Source organism: Canis lupus, chromosome 4 (genome assembly GCF_003254725.2).
Source record: "Canis lupus dingo isolate Sandy chromosome 4, ASM325472v2, whole genome shotgun sequence".
NCBI lineage: Eukaryota > Metazoa > Chordata > Mammalia > Carnivora > Canidae > Canis > Canis lupus.
In genome coordinates this window covers 79,655,083-79,674,768 of record NC_064246.1, presented here as the reverse complement: position 1 = coordinate 79,674,768, position 19,686 = coordinate 79,655,083, and the positions used below count along the sequence as shown (strand labels likewise).

Below are 19,686 nucleotides of genomic sequence, written 5' to 3'. Positions count from 1 at the left end.
GCAGCGGTTTGGCGCCTGCCTTTGGCCCAGGGCGTGAACCTAGAGACCCGGGATCGAATCCCACATCGGGCTCCCGGTGCATGGAGCCTGCTTCTCCCTCTGCCTGTGTCTCTGCCTCTCTCTCTCTCTATGTGACTATCATAAATAATAAAATAAAATCATTCATATTTTTGAATTTTGTAATTCCTCTTCTAGTAACAAAATAGTCTAGGAAGTGTAATTTAAAAGACACTGAAAGTTAGCAGGTACCAGTTTTTCATCACAAAAGGGTATGTGTGTGTGTGTGTGTGTGTGTGTGCGCGCATAAAACCAGAAATTTTGGAAAAGATATAAAATTAATTTAATTAAAAATTATATATATGAGAGAAGCCTGGGTGGCTCAGTGGTTGAGCATCAGCCTTTGGCTCAGGTCATGACCCTAGGGTCAAGTCCCACATTGGACTCCTGCTTCTCCCTCTGCCTATGTCTTGCCTCTCTCTGTCTCTCTTCCTGTGTCTCTCATGAATAAATAAAATCTTATTAAAAATTATATATATATTACTATATGGCTAATACTGAAATTTCAACATGTACAGAAACAGAATTAAATGAGAAAGACAAATTAAAAATTATATAATTAATGTAAAATTAGCAATATTAAAATATATAATGAGGAAATAAACAGAAATATGTAAACATTTTAACCTTATGTTGGTAGTGTAATAGTTATCTTTGATTTTTTTCCAATTAATTTTAATTTTTTGGACCAAATTTTTTTGTAAGGAGTACAAATTACTTTTACAATAATAATAGTAATAATAATAATAATAATAATAGATGATGCTTATGCTTAATATTTTTCACAATCCAAAAAAAATATTTTTCATAATCCTCTCTCTAGACCCTCCTGGAGATTTCATTCTTTTTAAATTTCTTTCTTTTTTTTTTTCTTCAAAAACTGATGAATATGTAAGTATGGATATGATCTTCTGCAAGTTTGGAAGGAGAAGAAATAAGTTGATAAGTGGTATAATTTTGATAGGAAATTCTAGCTGGGGAGACTGACAATGGGCTTTTTTTTTTTTTTTTTTTTTTTTGGTATGAGGACGCACTTGAGATAGGAATGAAAGGAAGAAGAGGTGAAATGATGGGAAAGGGTTTAGAAATACTCTCTGAAAAAGCCCCATGACCCTGATAAAATAGAATTCAAGTATATGGAAAAGAAAAGCTTGCTTAGAGCTAAAGCTACATAGTTGTGGGGACACAGAAGACAGGCTGGAACAGGCAACGAATGATATTGAACACTTAGAGAATTCTACTTAAGAGAATCTGGGTTATTTTTCTAGAGATATTTTGTCCAAGAGGTTGAGATCATTCAAGAAACAGCGTGCAATACTTTTTTTAAGAATTAAAAAAAATAACGAAGTCAAGTAAAAAGTCTATTTAGTGCGCTAATGCCGTGGCGCAGTGAAGTGGTGACATAGTGCTAGCAACGGAGGAATTGGCAGTCAGAATTAAATGATAGCACTCTATTATAAAAGTGGAGTTTTAGAGCTCTCAGTGTGAAATAAGCCTTTGTAGACTGTCCAGAGAACCTAGCCTTAATGCTTAATATTTTTCTCATGTGTTTTTAGTTTTAAACAACTAACCTATAAAGAGAATTTTGGGATACAATGTGCCCATAAATCTGAAACAGCTGCCACATGTACTGCAGCACAAGTAAAGCTTTATAAAGATAATTTATTTAGATTCTGAAATACACTATAATATACTATAAAAATCTATCAAACATCCTTCAGGAACTTTGAGACTTTATTTCTGTTTCTGTACACATCAAACTGCCATTTTCTGAAAGCCTAAGAGAACATTGCCTATCCGAGTACATTATTTTATGTATGCTTTGGGGAAATATCAATATTTAGTGCATATGTCAATATCCGTAAGTACAAAAGAGTCATCAGACAGTTTCATCACTCAATCCGATATAAACCAGACTCCTATTCAATTTCCAGTTGGTACCTGTGCTTCCCATTGTTTTAGTTAACACCTAAATCAGTTGTACAACCGTTGTAACCGAGAGTTTGATAAATGCTAAAAATCCTCTTCCATTCTGGGATTCTATAATTATACTCATGATGATTTCAGCTATGGAATAGTAAAAGTTTTTGAATTAAAACTGTAAAAAATTTAGAGCTAACCCTGTAAAAAATACATTGTATTTAAATGGTGCCTAGTTATAGGCAGTTCCACAGTGAGGTGTTGATGGCTCTGAGCAAAGCAAATGCTTTGAATTAAAATATAAGGATCCCTGGGTGGCTCAGCGGTTTAGCGCCTGCCTTTGGCCCAGGGCATGATCCTGAAGTCCTGGGATCAAGTCCAAAGTCAGGCTACCTGCATGGAGCTGGCTTCTACCTCTGTCTGTGTCTCTGCCTCTCTCTCTGTGTCTCTCATGAATAAATAAATAAAATCTTCAAAAAAAATAAAATATAATGGTCAATTATGTTGATAGTTCAAATTATTTTATGGATACTAATGTTTTCCTTCTGAAGGAGTAAATGCTATACCTGTAAGTTTGGTATTTCTCTGTGTAATAAATATATTTTAATCATTCTATATTAAGTATCAATTCTCAGTAATAGGCACACAAACAATTAATTCTCAATCCACAACACCTCTGGATTGTCCTTAGGACAATTCCTCAGTATCTAGATCTAATGTGTAAGAAATCAAATGCAAAACAAAAAAAAAAAAAAAAAAAAGAAATCAAATGCATATGAAGTTTCTCTAATAGAATAGTTGGAGCCTTTGCTATGCTTCTTGTTAAATTTATTTAAATTCTACTCTTAAGCAGTTTTACTCTTTTGCCTAAGTAATTCAGCCATATATGTCTATTCAAATTACAGGCAAACTACATGGCAATTGTCATAACCTTGTAATCCTCTTAAATAAGATCCAAAGACTTCCCTCAGTACAGGAAACAGAATGAATAAATCTCTGATAGCTTCCATCAAAAACGAGCAACCAAACTTCAGATGTCATTATTGTGGAAAACAAAAATTACTTATAATTTTTTAAAACATTTAAATCCAGTATAAAATACAGAAATCACTCTTAATTTTGGCATTCCTCACTTTCCTGTCCTGTATTGCAAAAGTCTGAAGTGACATACAAAAATATTTTCTAGTTTTCGCTTATAAAAACATTATCATAATTCATTTTATTGCTCCTCTAGTCCATCCTGACAATGAAAGCAAACTGATCATCCCACACTTGTGCAACATTGATAATGAATTAGTACAAAATCTTTCAACAGGATTCACTTTCCTTGCTGTATGTAAAAACAGCTCATCATGGAATTCTGGGCCTTTTACAGTAGTGGCCTAACTTCATCCTATTAGGCTAGTCTGTGTGTGTGTGTGTGTGTGTGTGTGTGTGTTTTATATGCATAGGGCGCCATATGCAATCCCACTTCCTTAGATTTATCCACATGCAAATTTTATTAAATTCTTACTAGCTCTTCTTACCCACAAATGCAGCCCCATCGACAATCCTATAGAATACATCAGAATTTTGGAGTTAAAGAAATCTTAGTGACAATTTAACCTAACAAGAATTTGAGATTTGGAAAGTTTAATTAACTTGTAAGTTCTGCACAACCAGGAGTGACCCTTGTAAGTTTCATGTTTATGTGCACGTACAAGTATATTTAATTAAATTTTTGCTACTACTTTATTTGTTTTAAAACCACTTACTTTAAATTCAGAATCAAACTCTAAATTTTACATCAAGGATTATATATTCTTAAAACTTTATACAATTTTACATCACCTATGAATTAAAAGAGGACTTAAAATTGCCTGCCATCCCAACCTCCTGTAAAACTAAGAACAAATATGAAAATCCTTTTATATTAGATGCTACCTAATCTCTTTGAATCATGGTGCATGGTAAATATGGTAGGTCTTTACATCACATGAAGGTCGCCAAGGGAGTGGCTCCGACAAGACTAGGCAAACAGAACAATGTGGTCAAAAAACCGCAATCTGTGTGGCATTCGAAAAGTTGAGTACTCAGGAGAACTCAAGTAATTGATCAAGTTGAGTTGTAAAGGTCTAGTTAGTCTCTACATATGTAAATAAATAATGATTTCAAAAGCCGGAGAATAGGTTAGGAGAGTTTGTAGAGCTTTAAGAACTTAATGAGCACTAAGTATTTGGAAGCCCACTTTTAGAGTAAACTAAATATATGATGCATGGTACATCTAAGACAAGGCCCTATTACAAAACAGAGATAACATTTTTTCCCCCAAAAGCAGTACAGGTGTTTTATTTTGTTGAAGTTTCTCTTTCATACATGTGTTGCCTTCCAAGTATAATATGAAAACAGTTGACATATATTTTGATTTTCTTCATTTGACAAAAATTCTTCTTATTATAATGTGTTTACACCTTTGGCTCATAATCCGGTTGTCAAGGATAAATGGGCACAAAAAACTGAACACCTTAATTTATGTCCATGAGTTAAAAAAAAAAGGGGGTTATTTTCCAAAGACAAGTGATAAAATATTTTATGAAAACTAATTAAATAAAACTATGCACACATTTAGTTCCTTTTTTTTGATGGATTACTGAACTAGTTAAAAATAAGCAGGGTGGTACAAAAAGATCTAATGTATAGTGTATATTTTAAAATGTCATGCAGTAACGGTGTCTGTTAATCATTGCATAATCAGCTCTTAGAAGGAAGCTTTTTTTTTTTTTTTTTGGAAGCTTTTTTGTTTACAGCTAAAAATAACTGATTGTAGTAGAGCCTTGATCGCGTGGCAATTGAGTATCTCTCTTTATCTGTGGCTATTCTTCTGCATCTGTGAATCTCCAAGGATGAAACCCTCTATGTGAGACCTCGTGAACTGGATGTGTCCTTTATTCACTGTCTTAGAAAAAGAATCATGAGGCAATTTCAAGTCCTTAGACACAAACATTTGTCAGTTGAACTTGAAATATCCTGATGTTAGTTATTAACTATACTTTGGAAAGTGATGTTAAATGAGGGATGCAGGGTGATGCCCTATGACTAACCTGAGGAAAAATAAGAGGGAAAAAGGAATCAGCAAGTGTACTATATGGGGCAAAATGAGTATGACCCATGGAACCAGAGGAGAGAGATATCAAAAGAAGAGGAAATAATAGGCTTCCGATAAAAGAAGCTACATTTGAAAAAAATACACTGTCACACACACAAAATGAAAAATTAGATCAAGATTTTGGCAATTTTACAGAATAAATGTATTTCTGGTTTAAAAGCAATTGGCATGACTTTTGTGATATCAGGTACTTTTTATAGTTTTATTTTTGTCCTATTCTATCTTACCTGCCTTGTGTTACCAGCAAGTCAAAGAATACTCAGACCATCGCAGTCACTTCTAGTATCATGTGCAGAGAATCAAGAAAACAGTACATATGATTTATGGGCAATATGAGTAGCCATCATTGTTTATTTTGTTCTAAGAATTTGAAAGTATCTCCGCATTAGGCACATACCTGGGACAATGCAGTGAATAAAGGAATTGTCCTGTATATAGAATGATATGAGTGAGACTGGTATGGGGAAGATAGAACAATAGAATAGAAATAGAATAATAAAATAATATTAATAATATTATTGATAATAAATAATAATAGAAAATTCTGGACATCAGATCATGTCATCTATTTTGAGACAGAGAAGAAACAGGAAGAGAAAAGTTATGAATGTGTTTTCTCAAAGTGGGATATAAGAAGGGAAAGTTACATATTCTCTATTTCATTTGTTCCAGAGTGCTAATGAGCACCTGATGCTGCTGCTGCTAGGATGGTTTTAACTTTCCTAAAGGTTAAAAAGGTACTGCCTTCTTCTTCTGTTTTCTTTCTCCTTCTAGAATCCTTTGGTCTAGATTATAGGCAGGAAGTGGTTCAGCTTGATATTAAGAAGCAGAGCATCTAGATAGAAGTAATTGTTACTTGTCCTTATACACAGTATACTATTCAGATTATAAATTGTTTATTAGTACAGACCAATATAATTTTCAATATATTATTGTATCTTTTTGCCTGACGTAGCACACTAGGTTATTATTTATCCATAAATTTCAAAGACAAGTTTTAAAATCTTGTAATGCACACACATAAACTTAAATCATATAGAGCTGATTAATAATGACTCAAGTCTACATATGACATTTTATTTTGAGGCTTGCTATGGATACTGACCGACATTTAGCTACCTGAAGAAATCACATTCCCCATTCTAGCCTCCTGCAAACGCATACAGTGTTATGCCTTCGGCACATCATGATTAGTTAAAATTTTTAAATAATCATTCTTTTAAATATTCAGCATGGGAGGTTGCTAAAAAAAATAAATAAGTTGCTATGATTTTCAGCTCCTAGATTTATCATTAAACAACTCTTACCTTGCCAACATATTGTGTATCTGTACCTGTGTACTCTTCCAACAAGAAGAACTGATTCCACATCCAGCCACGCTTGGTGCGATGTAACATTTTACCGTCATCTTTTGTCAGATCCACCACACTTTTGCTTGGTAAATCACTATTAGCTTTCTCTTGTAGTGGGATAGCATCCACTGTATGAAACATATAGGTCCAGATGAATACTGATAGGCAATAGTAAGTCCTCATTATAAGCAGGTTCAGCAGGATCTCAAAGTCTATGTACGATCTGATTCCCCTGAGGAGTAGAGGGAGAAAAATGCTTTATGGGTTGTGTTTCATTTTCATATAACCTGTAAACTATAAAACTTATCTAAATGTTATTAAAATTTTATGAATAATAGAGGTGCCTGAATGGCTCCATTGGTTAAGAGTCTACCTTTGGCTCAGGTCATGATCCCAGGGTCCTGGGATTGAGCCCCATGTCATCAGGCTCTCATGGGGAGTCTGCTTCTCCCTCTGCCCCTCCTCCCACTCAATCTCTCTCTGTTGTTCTCTCTCCCTCAAATAAAATCTTTAACATATACAATTTTGCAGACAATATAGTATATGTACATTATTTTTCCATGTTACATCAGTGAACTATCATTAAAACCTCACATATCACATGGCTAGGTAAGGAGACATGTAGCACAAATAAATTAAACAAAATTAACAGTTGACTTTAACATCACTATATTGAAGCCTATAAATAAGAACATATTTATAATTTAAAATACTAAGTATTTGAAAAAAATTAAATCCTACAATATACCAAAGATTATATTGAGTGTTCCTAAAGTCTTTAAGATTAGTATATTTGTTAATTATACATATATATGAGCTTATATATTTTAAATTACATTGTTCTTTCTGCACATTTTATTAACGTTTACAATATTTCTTCTCTTCCTCCAAATCTTCCTCCTCCCTCATTCCTCCTCTTCCTCTCTTCCTCTTCCGTGTTCTTCTGTAACATGATAAGATTTTCCCTCATGGCAAATTAAATTATACCAAATGTACTTTGGATTGTGTCTTACAATACCTAGCACCATACTATGTTGATCCTTTATGATTGATAGCTATATTTTTTTCTAACAGTTTAGTAAGTTAATCAAATTTGTTGGAGTCTGAAGAAAGTATGCTCCAAATGGAAACATTTTTACCCTATAATTTAAAAAAACCCAAACATTTATTTCCTAAAATAATAGGAAAAATGAGAACATAAATTTGGTATGAGTTTAAAATTACATATGGGGTCTCAGCTATGGGATAACTTGATGCAGAATTTTGCTGCAAATAATGTCTCTCAGTCAAGATGGTAAGTTGATTTTTCTTGAAGTAAAAAAAAGCAAATATGGTAATTCATTTGGTATTCCAGAATTAATTTATTAATTAAAAAATTGGTTTTATTTGTGAAACATTTCATTCAGAAGATGTAAAATTATAATAATGCTACTGGTGACGATAATGATTTTGGTAAGCAATAGAAACCCATCTCAAACTAGTATAGGCAAAAAAAGAATTCATTGGATTATAAAATCAAGTGACATGTAGAAAGAAAGGAATGAAAGGCACAAAGAGGCAACTGGGCCTTTCCTGCTCATAAAAACAAGAATTAGGGGCTCGGCTGTTTAGTACTATTCTCTCTCGCTCACTCCTCTCTCTTCTCTTGCTCTCAACTAAGCCTCCTCAACCTGGTGGGATATAGAAATATATAAAGTTCAGGTTTAACATCTTCCGATCCAGAAAACTACTGATAGTATTTTCTAATCTGAGTTTGAAAAATTCTGGGAATGGACTTTAATTTACCTGGCTTAGGCCAGATGCCCAACACTGGACCGACCACACATCTCTGGAGTCTGTTGTTATCAAGGCATAAAGGTCAAACACATGCTTCTAGCTTGGCTTTATCCCTTATTACCTGTGAGATTTGGGGATATTTACTTGGTCTCAAACTACTTTTTCCTATAAAAGGAGAATAATTAATACCTGACTCACAAAGTAGTTATTAATTTTATGTTGAACTTTAATCAATACAAAGTAATAGCTATTTGTATCACAAGGACTTTATTTTATTTATACAAGAACATATACCTACAAGAAAATTGAGGTGGGATGAATTTTAAGTCATCTGACCAATGTACAAGTAGTAAGTATTTAGGAACTAATTTTTAGACACACAGCCTTAAACAATATGTCTTACAAAAGATAATATAAGTAGTCAGTGTAGTCCTAACATTCAAATTTTCCAAATGTTAATGTCATCATCATCATCAACCATTGCTGTTTCCACTATAGCCATATATAAATATATATATATATATATATATATATATATATATTTATCAGATAGAGAATGGTGGTTGGCAGATAATAGTGTGGATGCTTGCTATGGTCCAGAGCTATTGGCTCTGTCAGCATGTATGTAATCTAATTTTTATACCTATTATTTAAAAAAATTCTTACTTAACCAAATACACATAAATGGTCCCAAATCCACACGTTCCAAAATGAGAGAAATCAAAATCATATTAGTTTTTGACTCTGAAATCTCAGGTGAATCTTACCTTTTATCAAATTTTATGTGGCTATTTATAATCCTGTAAATCGAACCACAAACAAATGTAAGGCTCTGAAATAAGTATCAGAAAACTACAATGCCAAAAAGTGCTTAGAAAAAGTGCAAAAGCAACGAACCCTCTAGAGCCGTGAGCACAGAACATGCCCTGCATTTTGGTGAAACAGTGATGGTGTAGTGTGGGAAAATAGGCAACTGGAGAATCTCAAGAACAGCTGGTATCTCACTTTGATAAAATGCAACAAACTCCTTAGTAGACCACACTGGTCACCTGTTTCTTTCCCCCCACTGGGAGATGTCTTCTGATCATTATCCTTACTGACCACTCTTGCAAGAGAAATTGGAGAGCGTTCTTTATTTCCTGTGGTCTGTTCTAATTCCAATGCCCACTCTGGGTGGAAGCCTTTAAGCAGAAAAATCCACTTGTAGTAGATGAAGCCAGGATCCTGTAGGTCTTTATAAGCTAGAGGAAAAAAATCTGCATTCATTTTCAGTGCAATGGATATCAGTTGGAAAATATGGACACTAAATAGTTAGAAAAGATCAATTTGACTGCAGAGTGGAAAATAAGCTGGAGGGTAGACAAGAGATCTGGTTAAGGAGGGAGGTCAGTTAGAGTCTATCTCTCTAATCAAGAGACAGATGGCAATGGCCTATAGAGAAGTGGTCCGCAGTGGACATTGATACTGGGCTCAGGGTCTCTTTCATTCTTTAATATGCGCGCACACATTACATGCGCTATAAGTTTTGCATGCTTTCGCCTCTAATGGCCTACACCTGCAACTCTCTTTGGAGGACTTCCCTGGGCTACTGGAGCCAGTTTGCTCACATGCACAGGGGGCTTAAAGTGCCTACAAGTTTACAGTCATCTCCCATGAAATCCCTGAGCCATTGTCTAACAGGTGCAGAAGTATGGAAATCCACACTTTATTTACATTCCAGAGTTCCCCCACAGAATCATGCTGAGGCTGCAACCTCAAAAAATCATAACCTGTTTGGATTCTTGCTTCTATACTGCTTTCCCATGCTCCCTCTCACTTCCTGACCTGCGAGCAACTTATTAACCAATAACTTGTACACAAATACTCGCCTCAGGATCCACTCTTGGGAAATGGACCTAGGATGTGAATACAATCCACATATGAATATGTCAAGAAAAGTATATACTACTGTCTCATGTGTTAATTATGGAAGGTGGAAAAAAAAAAGACAAATAAAATGTAACTTCTGGATTATTAGTTTGTGACCTGAGTAGACTATTGTGCCATTTTGGGGAGTGTTGCTTATAGCAGAGAAAAGATGATCTATTAGAAAAATGAAGAATCAAAAAAATAAAAAATTAAAAAAAAAAGAAAAATGAAGAATCAATTTTTTTCTTATTTGTGGTCATTTTTATTCTACTTACTAATGACATTTCAGCATATTAATCATAGGAAGCAAAATGACTCACTGTCCTACTAATATAATTTAGTTTAATTTATATATTTATGACAACTCTTTAAGATGGGTGTTTCTATAGTGCCTCTTATGATGATAAGAAAACTGAGGCACAGAGAGGTTAAATGACTTGCCCAAGTTTATGTAAGTAGAGACAGAATAATTGAGAAATAAATCAAGGTATGCCCTTGAATTGGGCTCCACTGCTCCAGAAATGGCCTAACATCTGTGATACTGGCAACCAACACTTATTCTAACGTACGTTCTGTGTTCTAGACACTATCCTGAACTCCCATCACAGAAATACTACAAGGGGGGATCCCTGGGTGGCTCAGCGGTTTAGCGCCTGCATTTGGCCCAGGGCGTGATCCTGGAGACCCGGGATCAAGTCCCGCATCGGGCTCCCTGCATGGAGCCTGCTTCTCCCTCTGCCTGTGTCTCTGTCTCTGTCTGTCTGTCTCTGTCTGTCTGTCTCTCTTTCTCTGTGTCTTTCATGAATAAATAAAATCTTAAAAAAAAGAAATACTGCAAGGAAGGTATGAAAACATTAGACAAAAGAGTAAACTAAGGCTTTGCTTGTTGAAGTAATCTGTTAATATCACAAGGTGGTAGTCACCTGTGGGAAAGATGGGAGACATCCGGGATTTGAACTCTGTTGGACTGATGTCAATGTTCCTGATATTAATTGTACTGCTACTAAGTAATATCACTCCATATGCACCCACCTGGGCCTTCCTTCACGTGCTTTAACCAAGACCCAATTCAGGGTCTTTAGTCACAATCTGACCTGGAATGGTCTTATTGTTTTCAGTCTCTCTATCATATTCTGCTTTCTTGAAGAGTCTTCTTTAACAACTTTTTCAAAAATAGCTTATCCTATTTTGGTCTCTATTGATTTCTTTTATACTATCCATTTATTTCCTACATATTATCCACCATGATTTTAATGATGTCTTTCATTTAGTGAATTACATGTTTATTGACTGCTTCCTTCAGTTATGGTGTGACTTATACGGTATTGAGATATTTTGTAAATCACTGTGTTCTGCATAAAATAGTTATTGATATACAGTAGGTACTTAGTATGTATTTATGAAATTAGTTAATCGACTCATGCTTAAGTGGATAATCCTTAGTTTGAGTCTGGGATCACCAATGAGATTGCCTTAATGGCCCATTGCATAAACAAGCGAATAGAGATACAGAAAGAGCTGAACTGGGAGGAAATGTGCCTTTGAAAGAACTCTAGTGTGTTTTTTCCTAACAAATGAACTACAATCTGTATTTCCAAAATAAGAGTAATATGCATAAAAATGTGCATAACGTGGGCTTAAGTATGAGCTTCAGTACATGATTGGTATAAATTATAGACCGTTTAAACTTGAATCCCTTTCACTAAATATATTCTTTATTTTCCTCATAAATTTTGGCATAATTCTTTCACATTTAGAAAATATTAGTGTACCCCTCCAGTGGCCAATTTAACACCAGTACAGTCCTCTGCTTTTAGACAAAAGTACACATTATAAAAGGTTTTTTATTGCATTTTGTTTTAAAGTTAGTAATTCTTATCTCATGGGGTTTATTAAAAATTCTTCCCATTCCTTTATTTATTCAATAGCAACAAGCTGATTACTAAATTTTCTATGCTTAATTATCTCTATCAGCCTTAAATGTTCTGCATTTTAATCATATTTTTGTTGATAAATAAATACCATCAGATGCATTTTAAAGTACAATATTTTAAATTCGCTTTAACTTTGATTTTGTAATCAGGGAATTCACTTGAATCTTGTTAACTTTAAAAACTGAAAATTGTTTTATTATTATTCTCTTGTTCCAACAATTATATTTCAATTGAATTTGAGAAAAATGGCTGCTGGCTATTTGTGAATCCAAAAAAATGTGCGTTATTGTAATTAAGTAGGATGTTCAGCATATAAAATCCACATATGAACTTAAGATTATATCATTATTTCTTATCCCTATAGTATAAACTCAGATAAAGTATTTTCATAATTCCAACCTTGTTTTTTAAGCAGTTTCTCAGATGAAATGTACATATAATACAAGTATATATGATAATTTTAGTATTTTATTACTATTTGTAATCAACAAAGTACTTCCATATACATTAACCTATTTATCTTTTTAAAAAATGTGGATGTGGTCATATAATTTACATCTTTTTCCAGGTAAGATATATGAAGATTGGAGAGATGAAAAAAGCTGATTCTGATTACCCAGTTACTTAATGGTGTGGGCAAAAGTCATCTTCATATTGTTTGATTCCTTGGCCAGTAATCATTACATAATACTATTGTGGGTTTTTTTATTTTTTTAATATCATTTGGAGAGACAAATCTGACAGCTTAGTTAGAGAAACATATAGAACAAATTATATGAATTTGAATAGACATTAAAATTATGAGTCTTACATAATCAAGGAACTATTTAGGGATATACGTTTTAAAATAACTATTTTTCATAGTAATTGATGATTCTTACACTGATTATAAATATGAATTTCTTTATAATATGAATCATATGCATATATAATTGGATTATTGGTTTGTTTTATTTATTCAATATATATTTATTTATTTTTTAAAGATTTTATTTATTTATTCATGATAGAGAGAGAGAGAGAGAGAGAGGCAGAGACACAGGCAGAGGGAGATGCAGACTCCACTCCGGGAGCCCGATGCGGGACTCGATCCGGAGAACCCAGGATTGGGCCCTGGGCCAAAGGCAGGCGCTAAACTGCTGAGCCACCCAGGGATCCCCTCAATATATATTTAAGGTCTCTAAAATCATTTATTGATTTTTTCAACAAACCTCATATTCAATTATTGTCACATTGCAATTTAGGATTTTACCCTTACCTAATAAATTTATATAATGATCTCAAGAAAAACAGAAATTGATGGAAGAAATATGAACTGCAGGTTTGCATAAGGATTTCTGAATAGTTGACATTAAGTAAACTCTCAGCTTTTAATATTTAGCTTTAGGTTGTTAAAAAATTTGCCGTATAGACTGGTATCAGAAGAGAAACTCTTGAATCAGGTTTTGCCAGTGTCCTATCAAAATAAAAATAATAAAATTGTACATAATAGAATATAAAGACAAATATAAAATATATAGAATTATATAAGGAGATGTAAACAACCTATTTCCAGAATCTGAGAAAAGTAACCACAATCTATAACGAGAGTGAAACTAGAGTAGGAACATTAGTAATGAATGACGATTCTCTATATGTGAAAAATCCATCAAATTTCAATGAAAAAGAAATTGACAAGCAAGTTTTACCCAGTATTGGTCCCCTGAATGGGGATCCAGAGGTTCAAAACTTTTGAATAATCTTCTTCTACAAAGATAAACCTTTGGAGTTTGCCCCAATCCTATTATATCTATTCAGCATATGCACCCCTGTAATCTAATAGGATGGGGGAGGAAATGAAACAATTTAGGGAGTATTATCTTGTGTATATATTTTAATTTGGAGATCTGCCTTACAAGTAAATCATTTTAGTTAGTGTCAGAGAGGGAAAAAATGGCTGTTAAGTGAGAGCAGTCCACATTCAAGACTTGTTTAAAAATGTTGGCTAATGAGGTATTATTGGTGTGGGAGAGACAGGTAGAATTTGATAGTATCATAAACAATAGTGACATTTTTAGTCAATGTGTTCTTAAATATTAGCAACTCGATTAAAAATTTAAAAGTTGATATGGGAAAATGATACACAGCATGAAATTGGGCTATAATAAAGCCTATGGGAATGCACACCATCTTATCACACATAACACTTTCACCTGAAGGCAAAACACACACACAAACAAAATAATAACACCTCACAGAGCACAATACAGAGTCCATGAAAATGTAGGAAATCAGATGAAGAAAGGACTTTATATGGGAAAGAGCAATTAAGCTAGTATAGGATATAGAGGAGAACTCAAGTCTCATGCTTCTCACAGTCTGGTGAATTTCTTAAATACATGACAAAAGGAGAAAAAAAGACAACAATTTTTATGGAGAATAAGTGAATAACACTAATATATAAGAAATTTTCTTCAAGACCAGTAACAATATAGAGAACTTATAGAAGTATCTAAAAAGAAGTACAAATGAATTATGGACATGTATCCATTCATTGTCCAAACAAAATTGATAAAAATCATGCCATTTACAAAGATTGTTCTAGGCACTGAGGACACAGCAATGAGTTAAACAAAGTACTTTACCTTATAGAAATGATAGAGGAGACAAATCATCACCATCAACAACAAACCAATAAACTGGCAAATGATTTCAAAACTTACTATAATTGATATTGATCAAGACCGCATGGTTTTGGCAAAAGGATAGACACTGATATCAATTGAATAGAATAGAGAGTACAGAATTCAATCCATGAAAATTTAGCGAACTAATATTTGATAACAGGGCAAAAGTCAATTCAATGGAGAAAAGGTGGGGATCCCTGGATGGCTGCCTTTAGCTCAGGGCCTGATCCTGGAGACCCAGGATCGAGTCCCACATCAGGCTCCCTGCATGGAGCCTGCTCCTCCCTCTGCCTGTGTCTCTGCCTCTCTCTCTCTCTCTCCGTGTGTCTCTCATGAATAAATAAATAAAATCTTTTTAAAAAATGGAGAAAATATAACTTTCTCAACCAATTTTGCCAGAAGGCTGGACATCCAACTGGAAAAATTTTTAAATGAATCTAGATACAGAACATATACTTTATACACAGATTTACTCAGAATGGATCATCAGCACATATGTAAAAAATTGCAAAATTTCTTGAATGGAGAAGAAACTCTTAGTGACTTCAGATTTAGCAATGAGTTTTAGGTACAGCATGAAAAGTATAACTGATGAAAGAAAAGCCCGCTAAGATGGGCTTTATTCAAATGAATATACTTGCTCTGTGAAAAACACCATTAAGAGAAAAAAAAAAAAAAAAAAAAAAGACATGGCATCATCTGAAACAAAATCTGCACCAAATACATATCTGTGAAAGAATTTATACTTAATATATACAGAAAAACATGCAAAACTCAATAATACAAATACAAACAACTCAATTAAAATGAGCAAAAAGTCTGAAAAGACACCTCACCAAAGGGTTATACCAATTTTAAATGAGCATAACACAACACAAGAAAAAAGAAAAACAAAGCCTCTCAAAATCCTTTATCATTAGAAAACCGCAAAATGAAACAACCAGAGGCTCTTACAAAACTCTTAATGGAAAAGTGATATGGATGTGGAGCAAAAGGACTCCCTTCATTGCTAGTAGCAATGCACTAGGATACAGGCACTGGGAAAAAGTCTTTTGTGGAGCTAAACATATTTTTTACTATATATTCCAGGAATCATGCTTCCAGGCATATACCTAATTGACTGAAAAATAATGTCTGTACCAAAACTGTCACATCAATGTTTATAAAAATTTTATTCATAATCTCTAAAAACCAGGGGAGTGGGAGGGTGGAGATGAATAAATTGTAGTGTAAGCCCTGACAGTTTTCCTTTTTTTCCTTCCTTCCTTCCTTCCTTCCTTCCTTCCTTCCTTCCTTCCTTCCTTCCTTCCTTCCTTCCTTCCTTCCTTCCTTCCTTCTCTCTGTCTCTTCCTTTCTATTTTTTTTTTCTTTCTTTCTTTTGGTAAGGAAATATGTGAATATCCATATCAACTATGGTTATCTCAAATAATGACATTGCCAGTCACATGACTAGATAAGGAACAGGATGAACCCTCACACTCCTCTGAGGATCCTTTGTTTTAGAGATGATGTTTGATTTAGATAACTGATCATTTAGGCTGCTTGTTTTCTCTTGAAGAGCTTTAAATTCCTGATATTATATTTTAAATTCACCAATAAACTGTGACCCTGAGAAACCCTGGGCCCTCGCTGTCAACCACAATAAATGCAGAACCTCAGTGGCTCTACTTTCTTCCACCCCATCCACCTTTTCCTCCTCCCCACCAGGTGTGTGCCCAGGTATCCCTTGTGCATTACAGGAGTGGCAAGGACTAAACCTTTTCTCTCTCTTTCTTTTTCTTTCTTTCTTTCTTTTCTTTCTTTCTTTCTTTCTTTCTTTCTTTCTTTCTTTCTTTCTTTCTTTCTTCTTCTTTCTTTCTTTCTTTCTTTCTTTCTTTCTTTCTTTCTTTCTTTCTTTTCTTTCCTTTTTTTTTCTTTTAAGAGTTTCCAGATGGTTACTGCTTAGGGCGCCTTTTTATCATAAGAATCACAGGGCCTGGTCCATTTACAATATTGGTTATGGGCAGGTTGAGAGTGGTACAATACATAGGGGAGTGGATAAACAAATTGTGCTATATTTGCTAGCTAGAAAATTGATCAGAGATAAAATGAACTATCAAGCACCAAAAAAAGGGGGGGGGAAGGAAACTTAAATAAATAGTGCTAAGTGAGAGAATCGAGCCGGAAAAGGCTATATACAGATCAATTCAAACTACGTATAAGATATTTTGGAATAGGCAAAGTTGTGAGTGAGTTAGGGACAAATGCGGCTAGGCAGGGATAGGCAGGGGGCCAAGAAATCAGGATCACAAAAATCCCAAAAATGTGAAGATGAAAGAAAACCAGAGATAAACCAAAATTCATCTGTTCCAGGTGCCAGATGTGGGATCTTGTTATAACAGCTACTTGTAACCAACAAAGAATTACCTGACCGTAAAAGGGAAGTAAGCCATTGAAGGTGTTATCACTAGTCCTTACTCAATGGTGATGTCAATAGATAATGTTAAAAGGATTTAGGTTCCTGGTTAGATTTCAAGAAAAGACCCTACAAGCCCTGAGTGGCAACGCTGTCGGGATCCCTCTCAGTCCTGTGAGCTTTCTCCGTATCCTCACTTAATAAACTTCGATTCTTTTACTCACTCTCTTTTGTCCACAAGACTCATTCTTTGACCTTGTGAGCAAGAACCCAGAGTTCCTGTATCATGAGGACAGCAAAACGATGAGCAGTTGCCAGTGGTTTGGGTTGGGAGGAGGGGTAGTGGGGTGGGGATGAATTGGTGAGCAGAGGAACTTCTGAGCAGTGAATTCTGTAAGATATTACACATTTGTCAAAAACCCACACAGCTTCACAACATAGAGTGAACTGTAATGCATGCAAATAGGAGGAAATCACTTTGAAGTTGGGGGCTGGAGCCCCAAGATGGAATGCAGACTGTGACAAGAGAATTTAACTTATTACAAATGTTTGAAATGACTTCAGTGAATGGAAGGGGAGGAAAAGGTGTTGACTTCAATAAAGTGACTGGATCTCTGGGTGGCTCAGTGGTTTAGTGCCTGCCTTCAGCCCAGGGCGTGATCCTGGAGACCCGGGATCAAGTCCCGCATCAGGCTCCCTGCATGGAGCCTGCTTCTCCCTCTGCCTGTGTCTCTGCCTCTCTCTCTCTCTCTCTCTCTCTCTGTGTGTGTGTGTCTCTCATGAATAAATAAATCAAATCTTAAAAAAAAAAAGAAGTGACCGGAGTCTCTAAGATTAAACGGAAGGTGGTTGCACACATGCACTGCATTCCAGTTAATAAAGCTATTTCTCCCTAAGATACAGTTAACAATTCTCATGCTGCTCGACATGGGTATTGAGACTGAATAATTAGATAAATCGATGGAGATATTGGGAGTCAGGTTTCTTATTGTTGTTATGGGAATTTACAGATGAGCAAAAGGAGGAGAACGGCATAATTCATGTGATGATGGATTACAGTTGGAGGCATTAATGAAAACTCATATACTTTGATATATTTATGGATGGCTATATCATAAAGCCTGGATTCATTCCTACCTCTTCCACTCCCATTAATTTAATCCCAATGAAATTCATCCTTGTTCTATCAGCTGAGATGGCCAAGCAGCAATGCCACTCACTACCAGTCAGCTCCCCTACCGCCCAGATCTTGGTTTCTAATATAATTTTCCAATTAAAGAAACTAGGGCTCCTTGGAGGAAATAGCTGATTTTAGCACTGGAGCAGGAAACACACAAGATGATCCAGGAGCATCTTGCAAGGCCTGAAAGTAAAGGAGTGCTTAAGAAACACACAAAAAACAAGCATCACATTAACAGAGATATGTCAAAGGCTCACAGAACAAAAAAAGCTCTCAGTGGGCAAAACTGGATTAACATGAGCAAGAAACTAAAGTACTTTATAACAGTATGGGTAAAAATAGATTACGGTGGCATTTGAGCAGAAAGCCGATATATGAGGATTTCAGTGGGGAAGGGACTAATAAAATGCAAACTTAGCATGCAAGGGGCAGGAGAGGAAAGCATATTCATGCCAAGAAGCCTTCAGGTCATAGAAAGGATGTGAGTATCTAAAGCTGAGTGAACAAGGGGATAGTTATAAACTATGAGGTTCTAGAAGCAGACTTCTAGAGTCTTACAGGGAGTCTTAACCATCATGATATTAAATTCCCATAAGGGTGTGTGGCAGAGGAGGATCCTGACATAGCATTAAATGGGTAACTCGGACTCGCATATGAAAAATGGACTTTATAAGGCAAGAAAGGGGACAGAGAAAATGGTGACGTGATTAAAATAATACTGATAAGAGAATGTTGTCATTGGGATGAAGTTAATGGACGTGGAGGAGGTAGGAATGAATCCAAGACTTTGGTTTGAACATCAGATTAGAGGTGCCATTTGCTAATGAGAGGCACTGGAGAAATTCAGGTGGTATGTGGGAGTAGGGAATCAGGTTTTGATTTAGAACATGCCTTACTCACTATTCAAGTGGCAATAACCCAAATGCATTTGGACATTTAAGTCTAGAATTTAAGGAATTGTCAGAACTGACAGAAGATTGAATTTCATCAGTCTGTTCTATGGTTATTAAAGATATGAGAGTGGTTAAAATTCCACAAGAAGTGCAAAAATAAGAATGCGGATTTGGGGTGCCTGGCTGGCCCAGTTGGTGGAGCGTACAAGTCTTGATCTCAGGGTTGTGAGTTTGAGCCCCACGTTGGGTGTAGAGATTACTTAAAAATAAAAAGAGTCTTAAAAAAAAAAAAAAAAAGGAATGCAGTTTCAATTTCAATGGAAAATAAGAAAATGCAGATTTTGTAATTAAGGTTATAATTATAAACCTTATGATTAAGGTTTAAGGTTACATGGCTTAATACTTAACAATGAAAGCTACAATTCTGAACACACAAAAAAAAACAAAACAAGAATAGTAT

The 19,686-nt window shown here is 34.9% G+C and overlaps 1 protein-coding gene across 2 annotated transcripts in view; it reads right to left on the bottom strand.

The window, feature by feature from the left end:
• CDH9 (cadherin 9) overlaps positions 1-19,686 on the bottom strand; it is a 130,213-nt gene that overhangs the window by 74,962 nt on the left and 35,565 nt on the right. For both annotated transcript variants that reach the window (XM_025436371.3, XM_049109410.1), the window contains exon 2: positions 6,430-6,706. In XM_025436371.3, the coding sequence (XP_025292156.1) occupies positions 6,430-6,657 (228 nt within the window). In that variant the 5' untranslated portion in view covers positions 6,658-6,706. The remainder of the gene's footprint in view (positions 1-6,429; positions 6,707-19,686) is intronic.